General features: G+C 34.1%; 1 protein-coding gene across 1 annotated transcript in view; it reads left to right on the top strand.

Annotated features, from left to right (window-relative positions):
* LRP1B (LDL receptor related protein 1B) overlaps positions 1–21365 on the top strand; it is a 1748032-nt gene that overhangs the window by 881109 nt on the left and 845558 nt on the right. Inside the window, exons 12-14 of the mRNA XM_049888441.1 lie at positions 4781–4961; positions 12506–12725; positions 14572–14761. Of these exons, the coding sequence (XP_049744398.1) occupies positions 4781–4961; positions 12506–12725; positions 14572–14761 (591 nt within the window). The remainder of the gene's footprint in view (positions 1–4780; positions 4962–12505; positions 12726–14571; positions 14762–21365) is intronic.

Raw genomic sequence — 21365 nt, 5'->3', positions numbered from 1 at the left:
CTTACGGGATTTTGTGAGTCAGAAATGACTTGATGGCAGCTAACAGCAGCAACTTTCACATTCTGCACTCATACACACTTTTGTGATATCTCATTCCAACTCAGCAAAATAATGCACATTCTAAGGATAGATAAGCTAGGATAAACTGGAAAATTCTAGGCACTGTGTTTTTAAAATGGTAATTTTGGGTTGTAATTTCCAATTAATTCCTTATGTTAATCACTTTCTAATGTAAAACATAAAGACTTATGGAATATTCTTTTCAGGTCAATTTTATACACCTCAGAAAAACTAAGGCTGCTGCCTGCATCCTCAGCCTTTTTTTTTTTTTAACTTAGACCCATCTATTAGTTTCTTAGGGCTACTGTTACAAATTATCACAAACTTGGTGTCTTCAAACAACAGAAATTTATTCTCTCACAGGTGTGGAGTCCAGAAACCTCAAATCAAGATGTCAGCAGGTTTACATCCCTTTGGAGGCTCAAAGAATCTATTTTTTGTTTCTTCCAGTTTTTGGTGGCTGTCAGAATTCCTTATCTTGGGGCTGTATCACTCTAGTCTCTGATTCTGTGGTCACAGTGTCTCTTCTTCTGTCTGCCTATCCTCTGTGTGTCTGAGATATGTCCCTTTGACTCTCTTTTGTAACACTTGTGATGACATTTAGGTCCCATCTTAATAATCCAGGCTAATCTCTTTACCTTAATAACCTTAATGGTTGTTGTTAACTGCCATTCAGCCGTCCCCTCACTCATGGCAACCCCATACATAAGGGAACAAAATATCGCCCTGTACAGCGCAGTCCCCATGAGGGGCTGCGAATCAGACCATTGTGATCCATAGGGTTTCCATTGGCTGATATTTGGAAGTAGATTGCCAGGCTCTCTTCCCAGTTTATTTTAGTATGGAAGCTTTGTTGAAAGCTGTCTACTATCATAGAAACAAGCAGCTTCCATTGACAGATGGTAGCTGTGCACAAAGCGTATTGTCTGGGAATTGTACCTGGGTCTCCCACACGGAAGGCAAGAATTCCACCACTGAACCACCACTGCCACCTCCCCCTTAATTGGATTATATCTTCAAAAACCCTTTCTCTAAATAAGGTAACATTTACAAATTTCAGGGATTAAGATTTGATATTTTTCTGTGCCATTGTTCAACCTACTACAACTAATTTTTAAAAACTAAAATATTTTATTTTATATATATGAAGACTTTGAACCCTTCTCTATTCCATGAATGTATAATATTCAGTTACAGTGGTCTAAAAATCAGAACTGTAATAATGTTTTAGTTTTGGAAATACAGTCCGCTCTCCCTACCACTATCTTTAAAATGGGGAACTGGTGGTCAAATGGTAGAAATCTCACCTTCCATGTGGAAGACTGGGAGTTTTTTTCACAGCCAATGCATCTCAAGGGCAGCAACCACCCTTCTGTGAATGGAGGCATGCGTTTTGATTATGCTAAACAGCTTTCAGAAATGCATCCAGGCTAAATAAATAATAGCAAGTCAGGCTTCAGAATTTAGAATACTTGAATGTCTACCCAAATGTGTACAAAGCAGTCTACTCCAGCTTTTTTTTTTTTTAATCAAACACCTTTCCTGCATTTGAACAGCCATGTGCTTCTTTGAGCTAGTAATTAGTAGCTCTGTAACCTTCCATGTTTATTTGGCATTTGAGTGCCATAACCTTCATATAGCCCTGAGCTCCTGGCTGAAGGAATTATGACCATAGCGTTTTGACTACTCAGTCTCAGGCAGGCCCTAACCAGATCATCTTGGATAAAAAGTCAAATGAACATAAGACTATGGCTCAATATGTCTCAGTACTTTTTTCCCAAACCATAAGTTAATTGAAGGCAGGGACTATACGATTTACTTTATCTTTGGGAATATTTTCTTAAACATGCATATTTATTGGGAAAGGAATTAATTGATTGTCCAGGCTTTGTCCTGTAAGTTTAAAAAAGAAAAATCCTCCTTAATCTGCTAGAGCATCTAAAGATCCCCAACTTACACACAGACCCTTTTAAAATCCAAAAAATCAAATCTGTTTCCAACAAGTTGGTTAGGACTCATAGTGACCCTATAGGACAGAGTAGAACTGCCCCATACAGTTTCCAAGAATTGGCTTGTGAATTCAAACTGCAAACCATTTGGTTAGCAGCTGAGCTCTTAACCACTGTGCCACCAGGGCCCCGCTAGACCCTTTTAAGAGTTTTAATTTATATTCAGCCATATTCTCCATAAAACAAAAAAACAAGCACAAATTTTAAAATATTAAAAAAAACACAAAACTTTGGACAAATTGTTTCATTATTATCTTAATAGGGTAGTTAGGTACCTAAAGGAAAGACTATATAAATAATAACAACAATAATGTAATCTTTATATAACATTTACTATGTGTCAACCATTATTGTAAGAATTTTATATATATTGATTAATTTAATCCTCAAAACAACATTGACACCCATTTTAGAGCTCAGGAGACTGAATAGTAGAAAGATTAAATAACTTGCTCAATGTTATATAGATAGAAAGTGGCAGTGCCTAGGAGGTCTGGTTCTAGAACTTCTGATCCTAATTACAATTTCGTTCTCTGCTGATCAAGCATTTCTTTTTTTCACAGGAAAACAAACAAACCAGTTGATAAAAGGATCCTTCTATGTTCTGCTTCTTACAATTTTTAGCATAATCAATCCCATCCAACTCTTACCATTTATTCAAAACTGGCTCAGTATATGCCATTTCTAGTAAATTTAGCCACTGGTCTAAAAGCAAAAAATATTCTCGAATGATATTTTTAATAGAGAAAAAAATAGGTATATTCCTATCAATTATTATCCATAAAGAGAAGAGCCAGAATATATAGAAAATGTTTTTAAATAATCCTGCCAAAGTAATAAAAACCAGCACATAGAGAATAGACTATGTTCCAGGCAGTATGCTAAGTGCTGTTCATGCGATAGCTAATTTAGCCCTTGTCATCACCCTGCAGGGTAGATGCTATTACTATCTTCACTTTACAGATGGAGAAATTAAGGATCAGAGTGACCGAGTTGCTTACCCAGTTATCTGAACCAAATTTTCAATTTGGACAGTATTGCAATGGTTTCATATGAAAAAGTAAAAAGTCTCAAGTCAGATGTCAGAAGGAAAAGCTTTTAAAAATATGAGGGTTATTGGAGAAGGAAGGCTTTCCATGGTGGAACAGATTTCAAGTGTAATATAATTTTTTGAAAATCAACTAACAAGATAAAAATCATCCACAGGCTCTGATGAATAGAAAAAAGAGTAAATAGCCACTCTCCATTACGCCAGAACAGGAAAGTGCTCAGTAAAAATGAAGTGTCAATAAAGTAGAGACAAAATTAAACTTCTTTTTCTCTAATCGTAGGCACAATTAACCTGTGAAAATTACTCATATTGGATGGTAATGAAGCAGATAGCTCAGGGAAATTGAGAACATATCTGATTCACGATAATGGGATTTTCAGTTAGACCAAATCACAATTTTTATTAGTCATCCTGATTCAGGGCACATGCTGATTAGCAGAAAGGGTCACAAAAGAATTTTTTTTTTTTTTTCCAGAGGCAGAAGGCCATGGTTAAAGAATATGATAATAGGAAAATATTTATTATGTCTTGCCAATGAGGAAGTGCCAAGTCGACTTCCCAGTAATGTGTGAAAACACAGCTCTCTCTCTAACGTAGTACTACCTGTTGCTTTGTCCAGCCAGTTCCAGTTCTCTACCTCCCACCCAAGAGGAGGAAAGACACAGCCTTCCCCGGGAATAAAAGAAGAGAAGATGTCCACAGTTGTTTTTCATGCAGTAGAAGAATGGAACCGTCCTGATGCTGTGGATGGTTTGGAGGGTGGCTTAGAAAATGGCAAAAAGTGAGGACAGGGTGCTCCAGAGATCCGTTATAGGGACAGTGCAGTTTCAAAGGTCTCCACATGAAATCATATGATTTTGATTTTCATCCCAACTATACTACTTCTGGGCGTGATAAATATGATATATGATAATAGACTATAAGCAGATGCCTTCTCTTTGAAGTGTTAGTTTTCCTTTTGTAAAAGGGTTCGAATTAAGTGAACTTCTATTTCTTACAGTATCCTTGGATTTATCACTGTTTTTTTTTTTTTTTGTTTCCTACAGAAGGCTATAATAGTGTTCTTTTTAAAATAAGGCTAAAATGCACAGAAGTGTTTCAGTAATTCTTTCAGAATCAAGGTACATGCACTTCCATGATGAAAGGCTGTTTGGGCTTTCAAATGTGGACTTCTGTCTAAACTGTTCATCTCTTTGCAAGAGGGCATTCATATTACTTTTTATTACTCATATAACATAAGTTTGAACATGCTGCCATATTACTTGCAGATTTTTCTTCTGAACAGACTATTATACTGTTTTTCTTTTGTACGGGAACTTTATCTTTCACCCTCTATCATCACTTCTGTTTTCCTATTTTCTGCTGATAATTGTCTTAATTAAAACATACTGAGGTTCAGTTAATACAGCTAACAATACTGATAGATTTTTCAAAACCTGTGTAGAATGGAGAAATCCGTGTGAAGAAAGAAAACTCTTCATTCACATAAACTCACACTCAAAGTAAAATCGGAAAGAATGGAATAATGATATTTATAAAATCACATATAGAGTTCATGGGTCTGAATTAATCCCTTTTTTTTAATTAAATAAGCATTTTTTTAGTAGATCATAAGTAGTGAGTGGGAACTTTGTTTCTTTATTGTTTTTGTTTTTTACAGATCTGGATAATGTGGAAGGCATTTCTGTGGACTGGATTGGAAATAACCTTTACTGGACAAATGATGGTCTTCGGAAAACCATTAATGTGGCCAGGCTGGAAAAGGCCTCTCAGAGTCGAAAGACTCTTTTAGAAGGAGAAATGTCTCATCCCAGAGGAATTGTAGTGGATCCAGTCAATGGGTATGCAATATTTGATCAGCTTTATATAAATAAACTATATTAAAAAAATTTGCTTTAACATATTTTTATAATAGTGAGTTTTGTTTAAGTTCATACAACTGGTCTGAATGTAAAAAGTTACTCATTTAATGATTTCCTTTTCCAGAGAAGGTTCTAAATAAATATGTTAAAATACATTGAACTGAAATAAACAGATTATTTGTATAAAGTATGTGTTTATTTATTTTTAATTTTTATTGTGCTTTAAGTGAAAGTTTGCAAATCAAGTCAGACTCTCATACAAAAATTTATAAACACCTTGCTATATACTCCTAATTGCTCTCCCCCTAATGAGACAGCACACTCCTTCCCTCCAGTCTTTCTTTTTATGTCCATTTGGCCAGCTTCTGACCTCCTCTACCCTCTCACTCCCCTTCAGACAGGAGATGCCAGCATACTCTCATGTGTCTACTTGATCCAAGAAGCTCATTCTTCACCAGTATCATTTTCTATCCCACTGTCCAGTCCAATCCCTGTCTGAAGTATTGGCTTTGGGAATGGTTCCTGTCTTGGGCTAACAGAAGGTCTGGGGACCATGACCTCTGGGATCCTTCTAGTCTCAGTCAGACCATTAAGTCTGGTCTTTTTAACAAGAATTTGGGGTCTGCATCCAACTGTTCTCTAAAGGATGTGTTTATTTATTCAGACAGGTATCATAATTTTCCATATTAGACAGTCTGACACCAAGACAAATAATTCAATCAGGGGATCAATAAATTTAATTTTTTAAAAGACGATTGAACAGATGAGGTCAGTAAAACTGGACTAAACCAAAAGCAAAGTTCCCTGAATTAGCTGAATTCTTCGAAGGCCAGCGTAGCAAGGGCGGGGGTTTAGGGACCATGGCTTCAGGGGACATCTAAGTCAATTGGCATAATAAAACCTATTAAGAAAACATTCTGCATCTCACTTTGGAGAGTGGTGTCTGGGGTCTTAAACGCTAGCAAGCGGCCATCTAAGATGCATCAATTGGTCTCAACCCACCTGGATCAAAGGAGAATGAAGAACACCAAGGACACAAGGTGATTACGAGCCCAAGAGACAGAAAGGGCCACATAAACCAGAGACTACATCAGCCTGAGACCAGAAGAACCAAATGGTGCCTGGCTACAACCGATGACTGCCCTGACAGGGAACATAACAGAGAACCCCTGAGGGAGCAGGAGAGCAGTGGGATGCAGACCCCAAATTCTCATAAAAAGGCCAGACTTAATGGCCTGACTGAGACTAGAAGGATACTGGAGGTCATGGCCCCCAGACCTTTTGTTAGCCCAGAACAGGAACCATACCCAAAGCCAACTCTTCAGACATGGATTGGTCTGAATGATGGGTTGAAGAGGGATCCTGGGGAGGAGAGAGTTTCTTGGATCAGGTGGACACTTGAGACTATGTTGGCATCTCCTGCCTGAAGGGGAGATGTGATGGTAGAGGGGGTTAGAAAGTGATGAAATGGACACGAAAAGAGAGAGTGTAGGGAGGGAGCGGGCTGTCTCATGAAGGGGAGAGCAATTGGGAGTATGTAGCAAGGTGTATAGAAGTTTTTGTGTGAGAGACTGACTTGATTTGTAAACTACCACTTAAAGCACGATAAAAATTAAAAAATAAAAGACGATTGAAATTTGTTTAAAAAATAGCTGTTTTTTGTACATTTACAGTACATCAGTAATCCTTTGAATTAGTTGCTATTTTCATCCCTGTTTTATAAACTGGTCATTGATCTGCTGAAGACCATATGATCAGTAAGAGACTGGGCAGATATTTAATCCTAGATAGACTATCTCCAGGACTTTACTCTTGGTCATTATGTTCTACTGCTTTTTATAAGTCTGGAATGGTAATCACATAATTTTAGACAAAGGCATGGTTTATGTATAGTGGCATAAGCCTACACAGCATGTGCTACTTGTTTTACAACGGTACATTTTGTGCAGTTATTGGGCAATATATTTTCCCTTGAATTTTATTCAGTACTGTTACCCGAAAACAAAAACATATAGATATATAAAATAAATGGGAAAATTCCTAGCCAAATTTCACAATTAAATGAATAGATTACATATTTTTAAAAGTACAGGCTTTATATGATTTTTTTTTTTCCTGTATAACTTACCGTTTCAATGTAGAATCACTGAATGGATATTTTGCATAGTACCTTACTACGCGTATACAAAGTATTTAATTGAACAGGACACATCTGATTCTCTTATAAACTGAAATCACCACGTCGCCGTCGTAGAATTGTTTTTCTTGAGAATAGCTCCTAATACAATCAGGGTGCTTCTTCTAGGCAGTGTGTGAACTCACTGTTTTAGTAAAATATAATTATAAAGTAATTTTAGTGATTTTATAGGTGGGTTATGTAATTATCTGTTGTATTCCTGGACCTTTAAAACAAGCCACCTACATGACCTTTAAACAAGATAATCTTTGTGTTAAGAGAACATATTTATTCCACACAGTCCCAATCTACTTGAGGCAAGAATTTCAAAGCATGCCCTAAACAGTATCTTTCTTCTTAGTGTTCTGTTAGACATAAATGTTTTCCAATAGACTTAAAAGGCCTTTGTGACACTGAGTTGATTACAGAGGCATGGCGGTCATAGGATCACATGATTTATAGAAAGAAACATAGAGTCCATTAATCCCATCTGTCTCAACAAATTGAGAAATCTTCAACACCTTCCTAACAGGTAGGTATCCAACTTCTGTTTAAAACTTATGGCAGCGACATAGTTCATTCCTTTTGGAGGCAATTCTGATTGATATGGACATTTTCATTTTCGTTAAGCCGATATCTGTATGTCCGAAATATCTATCTACCAACTGACACTATATTTACTTTTGGAATTGCAAAGAATGGCTCTAGTGCTTCTTACACCAGACATATCTTCAAATAGAATACTTCTATTTATACACCAACCTGGAAAAAAATTGTGTACATATATATATGTGTGTGCACACACACATAAATATTTCCAGTAACAATATTCTATACCCAGAGCTTTGCACAAGGTATACAATGGTAAACAAGACAGAAATAGTATTAAACCTCATAAAGCATATCATCTGAAATGTGGGGGAGAAGGAGGGTATAACAGTAAATGAGTACTAAATGAGCACACATAATGTAATTTCAACAGAACACAGTGATGGAGGAAAGCAAACAGGTTGGCAAGATGGAGACTAATAGGTAGGGACTTGTTTAAACAGGTTTGCTGAGAGGGCATCTGTTAGGGCTGAGAAGGAAAGACTATTTCAGATCAAGAAAATATATCTAAAGATCTTAAGTTGGACAAAACTTGGAGATAAGAGAAACTGAAAGGTAGATGGTGGGAGTGTATTTTAGACAGCAAGAGAAAAGGGTGTGTGGAGATGCAATGAGAAAGAAAAGTAAGGCCTTGCTTGCCATGACAAGAACTTTGTATTTTTGTCTTTGATTACAAGATCAGAAGCTAGACATGACGTGATCAGTTTTACGTTTTTTAGAAGAAAAAATCTTACAGTTCTGTGAATAAAGGATTAGAAGGCTGTAGAAGTGGAAATGAAGCCTCGTAAATTTAATTGTCCAAATAATTGTCTGAAACTGATACAGTATAAAAGCAGCAACCAAGTTAATCCAGAAAGCTGCATTCAAAATTGCATAATGTACCCTTAAGCAAATATTTTTTGGGGAAAAAAGCTGATTTATTTGCATTTTTTCTACCGCATTCTGTATTTGCAACTAGACACAGAAGGAGAGTTTCACAGATGTTCTATATCGTAATACCTACTAAAAAAAAATAATTCATTTCAGAAATACGCTTTGTCGAAAGCTCATAGCCAATTTTACAGAATTAATAAAGGTTTTAATTTATTTCTGAATTAAAATATATTATTTTGAAACTAACATATAGGTCAATAAAAATTAGTAAGACCATCATTGTCCTCCAGGAATTTATAAAACAGTATATACACACACTCAATTAACTATAAAATAAAATAGAATGAATTGCATGTTTTTCTAAGCTTCATTGAGGTGTTTTATTTGGAACTGAGTCTTACAGAATGAATAAGTTTTCCAAATGAATAGAATTGGTCTTAGTGGCTTGGCATAGGCAGTCACAAGGTTAGTCTCTGTCCTCTGAAGTGATAATAATTTTTTGAGGCAGGGAAATTCATGGAAAATTTACAAATGTCATGAGATCATTATAGCTAGAGCAGAGGGCCTGTGAAAGAACATAGTAGATGGCCAAATGAGAAATATACTGAAATCTTCAATGTTGTGATAAGAAGTATGGATATATTTTGTTGACAAAGGAATAATTGAGAGGTTTTGAGGATAAAAGTCACATTTTTCAGTTCATGATTTTGGAAGACAGCTAATGGAGATATGACAGCTGTATGAGAAACAAAAGAGATTCAAAAATGGAATGCCCATTAGGAGTCCCTTTGAAAAGGGATGAAAGTCAGAACTGTAGCACTTTTAAGAGGATCGAGTCAGGAGACACTAAAAGAATGGGATTGGCAGGACTTGTCAATTACTGAAATAGATATAAACCTAAAAGAGGAGCTTATGATGGCACTGCGCTTCAAGCTGATAACTAGAAATATATCCACTCATTTCCAAAAATTTTACAATTATTAATTTATATCAATAATTTAGAAATAATATTTTCCAGTTCTGCATTCCCAAAATATTCATATGTAAAAGATACATCCAAAGCTGAGTGTGTATTTCCCTTCAGACAAGATCATTCTGTATCTCTTATCTCAATTCGTTGTACTGCTTCCTCTCATTTATCGGCTAGATCTTAGGCCAACAACTAAATTGAGTTTTTCTATGAGGAAACAAATTTATTTTAATTCCATGGCAGAGAAGCTTTTAAGGGTTTACATAGCTCTAGAATTGGCCACCAGACAATGCAGTTCAATCCGGGAACATCAATACTATTAAAACCCAGGTTGATATCCCAGGGTACGAATATGTATAAGAATAATCCTTGCCCTTAATTATTTTTCAATGGTAGTATAAGACATGCAATACCATTAAATACAATACAAGATCAAAACACCCACTGCCATCGAATTCTGACTCATAGCGACCCTATAGGACAGAGTAGAACTGCCCCATAGAGTTTCCAAGGAGCGCCTGGCGGATTCAAACTGCCGACCTTTTGGTTAGCAGCCGACAATACAAGATAGAAATGTCAAAAATACTATAAAAAAAAAATACTATAAGAGAGCTAAAAAAGTCGTGAGAAACAGGAAAGAACTTATTTTGACACAAGGGTGGGGGAAAAACTTCATCAAAGAGTTGAACTTCAGCAGTCCTTGAAAACAGAAGCAGAGTTTTCATTGACAAATTCACAGGAGTCCAGTTTAACCTAATTTTTACTTGGTGAATATCTGGAATCCCACCTAGAAAAAGATTTACATTAGTTCCTGTGTATTTTTTAGGCTGTACTTTCTATGTTGTGTGTTTAGGAATCGTCATCATTTGGTATTGACATAATGTAACTTTTAAACAGATATGGAAATGAGTAGACGATGATCCCTTATCCAGCAGCTGTCAGATAGGCAACCTCTTAGACAAAAATACTTTTCTTCTACTTTGTTTGAATAAAAACAATATTAATGGAACAAAATTAATAGAACAGATCATAAACAATTCTAGCGTCAAATAGCAAAACCGTCTGAAATGTATTTAGAATATTTGGATTTAGCCCTCTTGTGTGTGTGCATGTGTGCATGCATGTGTGTGTGCTGGCATGCGTAAGCATGTGCCTATATATGTGTGGTTGGGAATAGAGAGTCACAGAAAAGAAGAGTGCTGCATAATCAAGAGGAAAAGATACAGGGAGAGGTCATTACAATTTTAACACTTTGTAATTTAGAAAAATAATAAAACCGCATCGATTAACTGTATTTAAAAAAATTTCAGGAAAATATTGATAGAAACGAATATGATACATAGCTAATTTTCATAGCTGAAGTCAAGTAATTTTACCTAGCTAATTTTTAACATAGCATTAGAACCAATGAACTAACTCTTTTGTTTGTTCCTATTTTGTCCCAATAATACAACCACTTGAAGGAAATGCGGGAAACAAGAAAGGCAGATTGCTGTGTTTCTTTCTAAGTTTAGAGTATGTTTTGAGTTACTAACATCCAGCAATCTCAATATTCTTCCAGTCTAGTTCTGACTCTTGGAGACGCCATGTGTGTCAGGGTAGAACTGTGCTCCATCAGGTTTCCTGTGGCTGATTTTCCACAAGTAGACCACTCCGCCTTTCTTCCCAGGTGCCTCGAACATTTTAATTAGCATCTTATCATGTATTCTATTTACACCACGGAGGAACTCTCCATATTCTTCTCTAGGTCTAAAAAGCATAGTAAAATAATTGGAATCTTTTAGGAGAATTAAAAAAAAAAAAATAGATTAATTAGCATGAAATAATAGATGGTGTGTTACATTCTCCATTGTCCCAAATCTGCCAGTTTTGATCAGAGAAGGATTTCTCATCATGGATATAGATGTTTCACAAATTACTTCTACAAAATGTGGAAGGTGGGAAATCTAACAAGGGCGTTTCTAGGGTCAGCGGCTTAGAAAAGCTTTGGAGCATTATGAAGTTATATATAAGGTGACTGAATTAAAACCTACACTTTAATTAATAATTCAGGAACTTTCACATGACCCTAAAACAACACATGTGGAGGGTTTTAACCTTATTCATGAGGGAATTGGAGCATTAAATCAAGACCCCCTCTCCCAGCGTTATAGCTTACACAAAAGCTTTTTTTTTTTTTTAAGGGCAGATGCTTTTATTTGAGATAGAAATTAGATCTCAAATTCTCAAGGTCAGTTAACCTGCTGTTATTAAACTTATGTGCAGCTAAATCATCTTCTGTGGGTTTTGGGGTAATAATAAGCGGCAATAAAACATAGGTAATTTGCATTGGAAGACAAATTAGACCCAGCCAAACAAACCCAGTATGACTGTGCCTTTTAGAACAAGACAATCCAATTTCCTGTCTTAAAAAAATAATAATTCATCTGAGATTAAATAAAGTCTGGAGTAGAGCATTAACTATGCCAAGGGTTCTCACGTCAGTCAATCTGCTTTTTAATCAAATAATTGATTATACGCTTTGTAAAGTGAACAGCATTTAAAAATAGTAATGCCTTAAAAAAAATCATTTACCAGACTTGGTATTAACACTGAAGAAAAGAAATACTTGGCATTTACTGTTAGGTTAATTAATACATACGGCCAATAAGTGTGACGATATTGGTGGTAGGATTTTTGTAACACGTCTAAACGGACTGTTCCCATTGAACAAAATTTCACTTTCCTTAGTACCCACAGCTTCTCCCTGTCATGAGCAGATCAACATTTAGATAGGAGAGCAAATCAAAATGTAATTACTTTTCCCGGAGGTGCCAAATCTGAGGGAAACGTCTGTCTGTAAGGTGGCTGGCTGAAATAACATGCCTGTGTTCTTTCTTGTTTGTAATGTTTTAGTTGGATGTATTGGACAGACTGGGAGGAAGATGAAATGGATGACAGCGTGGGAAGGATCGAGAAGGCCTGGATGGATGGCTTCAATCGGCAGATTTTTGTGACTTCAAAGATGCTGTGGCCAAACGGTTTAACTCTGGACTTTCACACCAACACATTATACTGGTGTGACGCCTATTATGATCATATTGAAAAAGTGTTTTTAAATGGCACTCACAGGAAGGTAAAAGACAAATGCTGCTGTTTTTAACCCACAGGCTTCTTCTTTCACAGAGCCTTGTTGAGTTGTATTAAAAATACTTTCAAGTTTATTTTTACCCCTCTGAGGTGGCTGCCAATAGTCTCTGTGGGGTAGCAAAAGGAGGCTGAGTATTAAGTAGTACAGCTGGCGCTTGCCTCCGGGAGACCAGGCCCAGCTCACTGTGGTATGCCAGGATTTGTGGGGTTTGTCAAAGAAGCTCCCAGGATATCAGAGTTGTTTTAAAATGCAGTTATTTCTGCATTACTGAAGAGTTTGCTATGATCAAGCAACTCAATCCCATTCAAATATCTCCAATATTCACAGTGAAATTTAACCTATATGTTATGAGAAAGTAATTACTATGCATTTATTTGAATAAAAAACTTCATGATATTGAAATTGTAGCTCATAATAATAATGAACTGAACTTCAAGTCTGTTGGTATGAACAGACTTCAGCTTCTTATCTTTTTTGGAATAATCATTTCAAAAAGATTTTGAAATTCTTGGGCAAAGCTGAGGATAGTATGGTTGATTGTCAAGCAAAGGTAGAGTTGACAAACATCATCTCTATGTTCTAGCTTATACTTAGCTACACGCACATTACACCATGAGCTGATTATATTTGTTAAACAATTGAAAAATGGAACATGAGAAAATACCAACATGCTTTCTTGACTCTACTATTTTTTTTCTGTTTTGTAAAAGAGGACAGCACAATTGGCTAAGCCTGCTCATTATGGATTCTGTTTGGGAAATAGATAGTACACTAATCAGTTGCCTATTTCAACATTAGTTGATTGTGATGGTGTTTTAAATATTTTCCCCCAAATAAGTAAGATCAGTAATGTCAATACTAAATGGATGAAGATGTTGGTATGTACAAAATATACATAACACTTTAATGACCAGCACATTTATAGCCTACATGGAGGTAAGAAAACAAAAATAAGAAATCATGTAAACTATTCAATATGTGATAATTTGGCATGAAAAATTCGATGAAAGAGACAAAATTTGAATTTCTGAACTTAAATTACTTGGGTAATTTCCCCAGTTCTTCAATATAAAATGAAATGTATATAAAATTATTTTTCTTATTGTATATAATATTTTATAAATGGTGAAAGGTCAAAAAGTATTATTATTATTATTGGAGTTGTTATTCCTTATTCTCCTACAAACCTCCATGTGAAATAGGACTTGAATGTTTATCATATGATTGCCCCTTTTAAGCAACAATAATGAGAGCGTGTAACTGAAATGTAAATGAATATATTAAGATAATCAGAGTCAAAATTAACCAGTGAGCCTCCTTTGTCTATACTATATACTTATAATAAATGCTTCTATGTTCAAATTTTTACCTTCTTCCTTGGCATCTCCTAGATTTCTTTAAATTACTTTGGTCAAATTGAATTTGGAAGATCCTTTTCACTGTCAATGCCATTAGACCATGTTGCATCCTTGGCTACTCCATGAGCAATATTGTGATATACATAGAGAAACTAATCAGTTTCTGCCCCAGGATATGTATGATCTTGGGATATCATAAAGAAATAAGCCAGAGGAAGAGTTATGAGAGAATTTAAATAGATGAAATATAAATGGTGTCCTTCAAATGGCGTATCCTAGAAACAGAAAAATATGCTCACATTGTAGAATTACTTTCAATAGCTTTTTTTTTTTTTCAAATCTACTGGAACAAATTTTTGGTTGAGATATGAGTTATATCTTTGTCTATCATACTTACTAAAACATTACTTTCTTTAAACAGTTATGTTTTTAAAGGCCACCTCTGATTTTTCACAAGTGTTTATATTTTACAGGTTGTTTACAGTGGGAAAGAGTTGAACCATCCTTTTGGACTGTCACATCATGGGAATTACGTGTTCTGGACTGATTATATGAATGGCTCCATTTTCCAACTAGATTTGGTCACGAGTGAGGTGACGCTACTGAGACGTGAAAGACCACCCCTATTTGGACTTCAAATTTATGATCCACGAAAGCAACAAGGTATTAAAAGCCGTACGAAATTTTTCCTGCATTTCACATGTACTAATGCTTCACAGTAATTACAGAAAGGTTTCATTTTGACAGTGTTGTTGAAGTTTTGTGATGATAGATGTCCAGTTCATTCCAAAGTCAATCAAATATTAGAGTAGGTTGCCATAAAGACTTATTATTTATTGTTCTAAATAGCCCAAGTGAGTAACTCGAGAAATTCTATTTGAGTGAAGTTCAAGGTTTTCTCCAAATACTTACTTTTTTGTGTCATTTTTTTTTTACTGAAGAAAGCAACTAGTTATATAAAGTGAAATTATGATCTTAATGTTTTCAAAGAATAAGTACTATAGGAAGTGAGAAAAAGTTCTTTAATAGGAAAAGAAAGTTAGGAAAAAATAAGAAAAATGTTATGCAAGGAAAAGGTTATTCAAATTAGCATTGTAATGTATTATTCTGGTTATTTTCTATGTGTATTTAAGAAACATTTCATTATTTTAGATGATATGAAAGTGAAATAATGTATCATAATATATCAAAATAGTCAAGTTTTATGAAAATCAAATAATGTTTTATCTGCATGAGTTATTAACATCTACTTGGTCATTCACAAATAGCCTGACTCAGAACTTAAGTACAGGTAGTCTCTGACTTACGATGGAGTTCTGTTCCAATGTCTGTGTCGTGAGTTGGTTCTGAAGCAAGTTGAATATTTCATTTTTCTTCTTTTTTTTTTTTTGTTTTCACTATTATTGCCTTTTATTATGAGTATCTTACAAATCAGAATTTTATTTGTCTTGGGGGTTGGAAACATTACATACAAACTTCCAGATATATTTTAACTTTGTATGTAAGGAATTGACTCGACAGCACTGGGTTGGGTTTTGTGTAGTACACATTACTAACGATAAGATGTACAAAAAAATAAAAACGGTTGTAAGTGCAGATTGTAGTAACTTGAATAAGCCCTAAGTAGGGGACTACCTGTATTCAGGAAAGAAAACAGTTTGGTTAAATTAATTGTGCGGTAGATTTTTTGTAAGTCTAAATAGTCACTTCCACTTATTTTTTGAAATATTCTCATAACAATTTAATGAACATAAATTTCAATAAATTAGGAATGAATAAATTATATCCTTAATTTCTCCTCACATATGTTGTCAACAGGGAGTTATCTAGCAACAATAATTTTTTGAAGATATTCCAGCTAAATTGGAGACCTTCAAGCACATTCTCATTGAAGAGCTTAATTTTTTTTCGCATTCTGTACTAAAATTGCCTCACTGAAACACAAATGCAGTTTCATAAGATAATATCAGTAAATAATATGAGAAACAGCAATAAAAGATAAAAGTATCTTTTCGAAGAATAAAAATGAAATTATTTGGGATGATGCAAACTCTATCTGTGGCAAGAAATGAAGAATAGTGACAGCTGCCTGGATAGACCAAGCTGTAATGTTTGCTGTAACATCCACTTGAACCTCAGCCTCCACCACAGACATTGTACTTTGTCAACATTAAAGTGGAGGCAAGGCTATGAACATGCAAAACCTTTCTCATCTCCTGAAAGATTTTGTTTTCAAGATAATTGTTCCCTCTGACTTCAGGATCATTAATTTCCTAGAGTTTATCACACCCATCAGTATATATTCACATTATCAATTTCTATCCTCTTTAGAAATTGTTTCTCTTGAATGTCATTGCTGATTTAATTCTAGCCAAAATCCAAGGTATTTTTACAGTCTTCATCTTCTTTAAACTTCTAGTCGCATTAGAGGGTTGATGAATTAACATGTGTGGTAAAAGTACCCTGACTTATTGTTAAGTAGACTTGCATTTAAATCCAGGTCTAACATCTCCTTCTGAAACTTTGGATGTATTTTAAAAGAGTTAACTGGCAATAAAAAATGTTTTCTTCATAATATTCCTGAAAAGTTGAAGTAACTATTTGTTATTTAAGAATAGGGATTTATCCTAATTTGTCTTAATTCCTTGCCCTTACCCTTACCCTTTCTTAATCAAGAAGCATATATCTTTAAAAATGTCTTCCATATAAACTTTTAAATAACTATTCAAAGGAGTAATGTGCCACAACCATATATAACAAAGTACATGCCTCTGAGAGAGGAATATATCTAGCATTTTGAAAGGTGGAAAAGGTCACCGAGTACCACTGACATATGTACAATACCATTCCTTAGATGCACAATGGGGTTTTAAAGGTTTTTTTTTTTTTTCCTTCCTTCTTTTAATTAAAGCCATGGGTAGGGTCGTAAAATGGAAACAGCCCTGATTACTAAACTTATCAGATTTTATTTTAGAAACCATTATGTTTTGTTTTACTGAGAGAATGTGCTCATCCAAACTGATTATTTTTCATTAACTTTGGTGAAAATAATCAATTGGCTTGAGTTTTCTACCCAGTCTTCTTGTAGCTGAAGATTGACTATTACTTAACTGGATCTTTTGAATGGACAATACAATATGGAAAGAATGTCTGGTTAACACCTTTTTCACTCTGTCAATGGACATTGAAATTGGCTAGCCTACTCAGGATCTTAATGATTTAATTTCTCTTATTACATTGATTAAATTAACTAGATTTCAAAGTAAAATATGCTTATATGTTCAAATATAGATATGTTATCTTACCATGTTGTAATTTTCTCTTAGTAGTGCTTCTGTTTGCATCCTTTGAACTTCAGATATTACTGAATATGTGGGAACATATCATCAGTGATTTGTAAACTTTGGCTATATACTGTCAGAATGTTTTTCTATGGGTATAAGAGTAGCAACTGAATAGAAAACCAAATCCCTAAAAAGTACATATCGTCATTTATTCACAAAATGTTAACAAGCTAATTTTCCTGACTAATGTACCTCATGTACAGCCACCCCTTGTCTGTCAGTGGGGGCTGGCATGTTGCTGTGATGCTGAACAGGTTTCAGCGGAGCTCCCAGACTAAGATGGACTAGGGAGTAAGGCCTGGTAATCTATGAAACTCAGCTGCTGAAAACCCTATGGATTACAACTGTCTGATCCACAGTCATGAAGATGGCACAGGACTGAGGACAATTTTATTGCACGTGGGGTCACCATGAGTCAGGGCCTGACTGTATGGTAGCTAACAACAACACACTTGTGAAGTCTCTTTTTTCCTATCTTTCTCTCTCTCTTTCTCAGAGACAGGCGATGTATGAATACACACACATATGTAGTATTTGTACATATGTGTGTGAATAGTTAGCTAGCTAGCTAGATCATATTAACATACACACACATACCCCACCCCACAGGAACATCATAAAAACTGTTCAGGAATGCTAAGAAAGTAACATGGAATCTCTTTTAGACTTTCTGTCATAAAGTCATTCAGCTAAACAGATTCCCTCAGATTGCAAAAGACTCTAATCAAATTACTTGAGAATATATCACTTAATTTCAGGAAGGTAGATATATCCATCTATACAGAAAACAGAAAATAAATCCCTAAGTACTTTGGAGGGATTTAGGGTTGAGTTTTTTTTTTTTTTTTATGCTACTACTTTTTCTTCTGATTTGTTAATCTTTTCTTCTTCTTAGCTAACATTATATATCTAGAACAGTTTATTAAACTCTCTTATAATTTCTTACATAAAGAATCTTCAGTGAGCATATAGTTCACAAAGAGAGAAGAGGTATGAAACGTTAGCTTTTCCTCAGATTGACTGACAGTTTTTTCAAAATTCATTCTTCTGAAATTATCCTAGATGAAATGAATGATCCATTTGGACCCAGGATCCCACCATACTAGTCTTTATCCAAATTTTAGAATGAATATAAACTCTATAGTCTCAAGACAGACAATGCCTCTATTAAGAAAAAAAAAAAAATTTCCATAGGTTTATGTGTTTCATCTTAAGACAGAGTCTTCTAAGTTCACATATGATAAAACCTTGAGAAGTCAAAAGTCCAGGAGGCATAGAAGGAAGACATTTCTTCCTTCCACAATTTTGAAAAATATGTAGATAAAGAGAAGAATAAAACAGTTGGATTCATTTGTTCTGCCATTTGTTTGAAGTATGTGATACTTTATCGACAAAAGTTAAAATTAATGAAGTCTAAAAACGTTGACACTTTAATATAGGCTTGTGATGTGGCTTTATATATCATTTGTGCCTTTGTTACTGCTCTGTGAAAGTTATAGTACAATTTACCTTGGAATGCAAAGTATATACAGGCAGAATGTGTGTGTTTGTGTGTGTGTATATATATATATAATACATATGTATATGCTCACTCACATACATGTGAGTTTTATTAAAATCAACTTATCTCCATCCGCATACTCTGTGGCATGTTTTACACCCCAGATGATGGTTCCTGTCATTCAAACAGCTATACTAAAATTTACCATCATTCATTCATATATTAAGCAATTATTTATCAAACATGCACTCTGTCCCAGGAATTGGTTGTAAGAGAATAACCTTACCTCTGAAATAATAAAAGATAGGACAAAAAATAAATTTTTGGTCCAGACATACTGTGTCTAGTCTACAATATTACTAGATTTTAAAGCTATTCCTTATTTGCTTTTCCTGCATATTTGATTAAAAAATTATTTGCCTCCAATATAGTATAATCTAGAATTTTATTTTGTTGCTTTTAGCATGTTATTTTTCTATCCTGTGTTGATTTAATTTCATTTGGCCCATCTATTTATTTTAAATAGATTTAAAAAATCTATTTATAAAACCCATTGCCGTGGAGTCTATTCCGACTCATAGCAACCCTATAAGACAGAGTAGAACTGCTCCGTGGAATTTCCAAGGAGTGCCTGGTGAATTCAAACTGCTGACCTTTGGGTTAGCAACCTTAGCTCTTAAACACTATGCCACCAGATTACAGTTTAAGAGCATGAAATTTAGAAAAAAACAAACAAACAAACAAAATGCTTATTTCTAATTTTTTAGAAAGAATGATGATGATGATGGTATTAAGTATATAGAAAAAATAATAATCCTTATTCTAAATCTTTATTACAAATAAGAATCAGTTCTTAATTCTGGAACTTGGAAAAGTTATTAAACTCTTAGATCGTCATTAAGTCATTAAACTCTTAGTAATCTCACCTATAAGTTAGATAAAGCCTACCTTACAACATTATGTAGAATTATATGTATGTAAATTAAATAAGTTAATTTAAGTAAACTTAATTTAAATAAACTAAGTATCGTGTATGTAAGATAACTAGCCCTGGGAATGATGTATTACGGATTTTCAATAGTTGTAGTTACAAATATGTTAATGAACTATTTTAATGATATTTATGTGTAAAGAAGTTCAGAGCTATGTTTGAAAAGTAGTTACTTCATCATGTTTTAAAGAGGATATTCTTAGAGGGAAAGTTTTGGAAGCCAACAGAATTTCACAAAAGACTATCATGTGAGCTTTAACTAGAACATATTCTTCAAGTAATGAAACTCAAAAATATATTGGAATACTACTGAAATAAATAAAATATGTATATATCTAAGCAATTCTGATGAGATGTATGAAATTATTCAAATTAATTTAGATTTCAAAATTTCTATCATGACATGACAAATAGCAATTCCTCATTTTCAGTTATGAGGTATTTATACAAATAGAATATATTTGCAAGTTCAAATAATGGTGACTTATTTCTAAATACTTAACTTTCATATTCATTGAGAAAGGTAAGTATGGGTCATATCATTGAACTAAAGAATAAGATACTTTATTTTCCATATGAAAATATATCCTGACATGTTATTTTCAGTAATTTTTTATTCATTAGTGTTTTAAATTCTTCACATATTTCTCAACATATTTTGGATTAATTCTAATTTTGCAGAAACTGAATTTTACTGAAATATTGAACTTACAATTTAATCCTGTACATAATGTGTACAATAACATACCATTTAATAAAGTATTACATTTTTATTCCATGGTCATGGGAAAAACACAATTACACCTGGAAGCTGCTTAAAAATTTTGCATCCCCTGTTGGAAAATGCCTGAGCTAAGCTTGATTACGCTTTGAGTTCAGAAGTTGGTATTATAACTTGAATTATTAGCTTCGTTTGCTTTCAAGCCTATTTTGTATTTTTTGTAATTAAAATCACTTCTTAGAATAATGCAAATTAAATGTACTTCTCAAAATAATTAAAAGAAATTGTTAAAAAATTAGATTATTTCTTGTGATCTGTGGGCACACAGTTATAATCTATGGGAATAACTAAATATTTATTGCATATAGCAATATTTTTTTTTCTCCTATATGTATTACATCTAGCCCCTGAGGCCCACAGTATAATAACCTAATCTGTCACTTTGGTTACATTTTTGGCACTTGCACTTCAACTGTCAATATGATTTTAATCATTTTATTGTATTTCTATAAATAATTAAAATTTCTTTATTTTTAATATTGAAGTAAGATCTTTGTATAACTTGTTGATATCTTGTAAAATGCAGCACAGTGGTATAAAATGGCCCTGGCATTTACACTACCAGTTGGATTGCTAGTGTTGTCACAGTCAATGTAAAGTTCTAAACATAAATACCTAAATATATACACTTTCTTCCTTGCCTTTCTAAC

The sequence above is a fragment of the Elephas maximus genome, chromosome 6 (genome assembly GCF_024166365.1).
Source record: "Elephas maximus indicus isolate mEleMax1 chromosome 6, mEleMax1 primary haplotype, whole genome shotgun sequence".
Lineage (NCBI taxonomy): Eukaryota > Metazoa > Chordata > Mammalia > Proboscidea > Elephantidae > Elephas > Elephas maximus.
The sequence above is the reverse complement of the archived record's forward strand: the minus strand, read 5'-3'. Positions and strand labels throughout refer to the sequence as shown.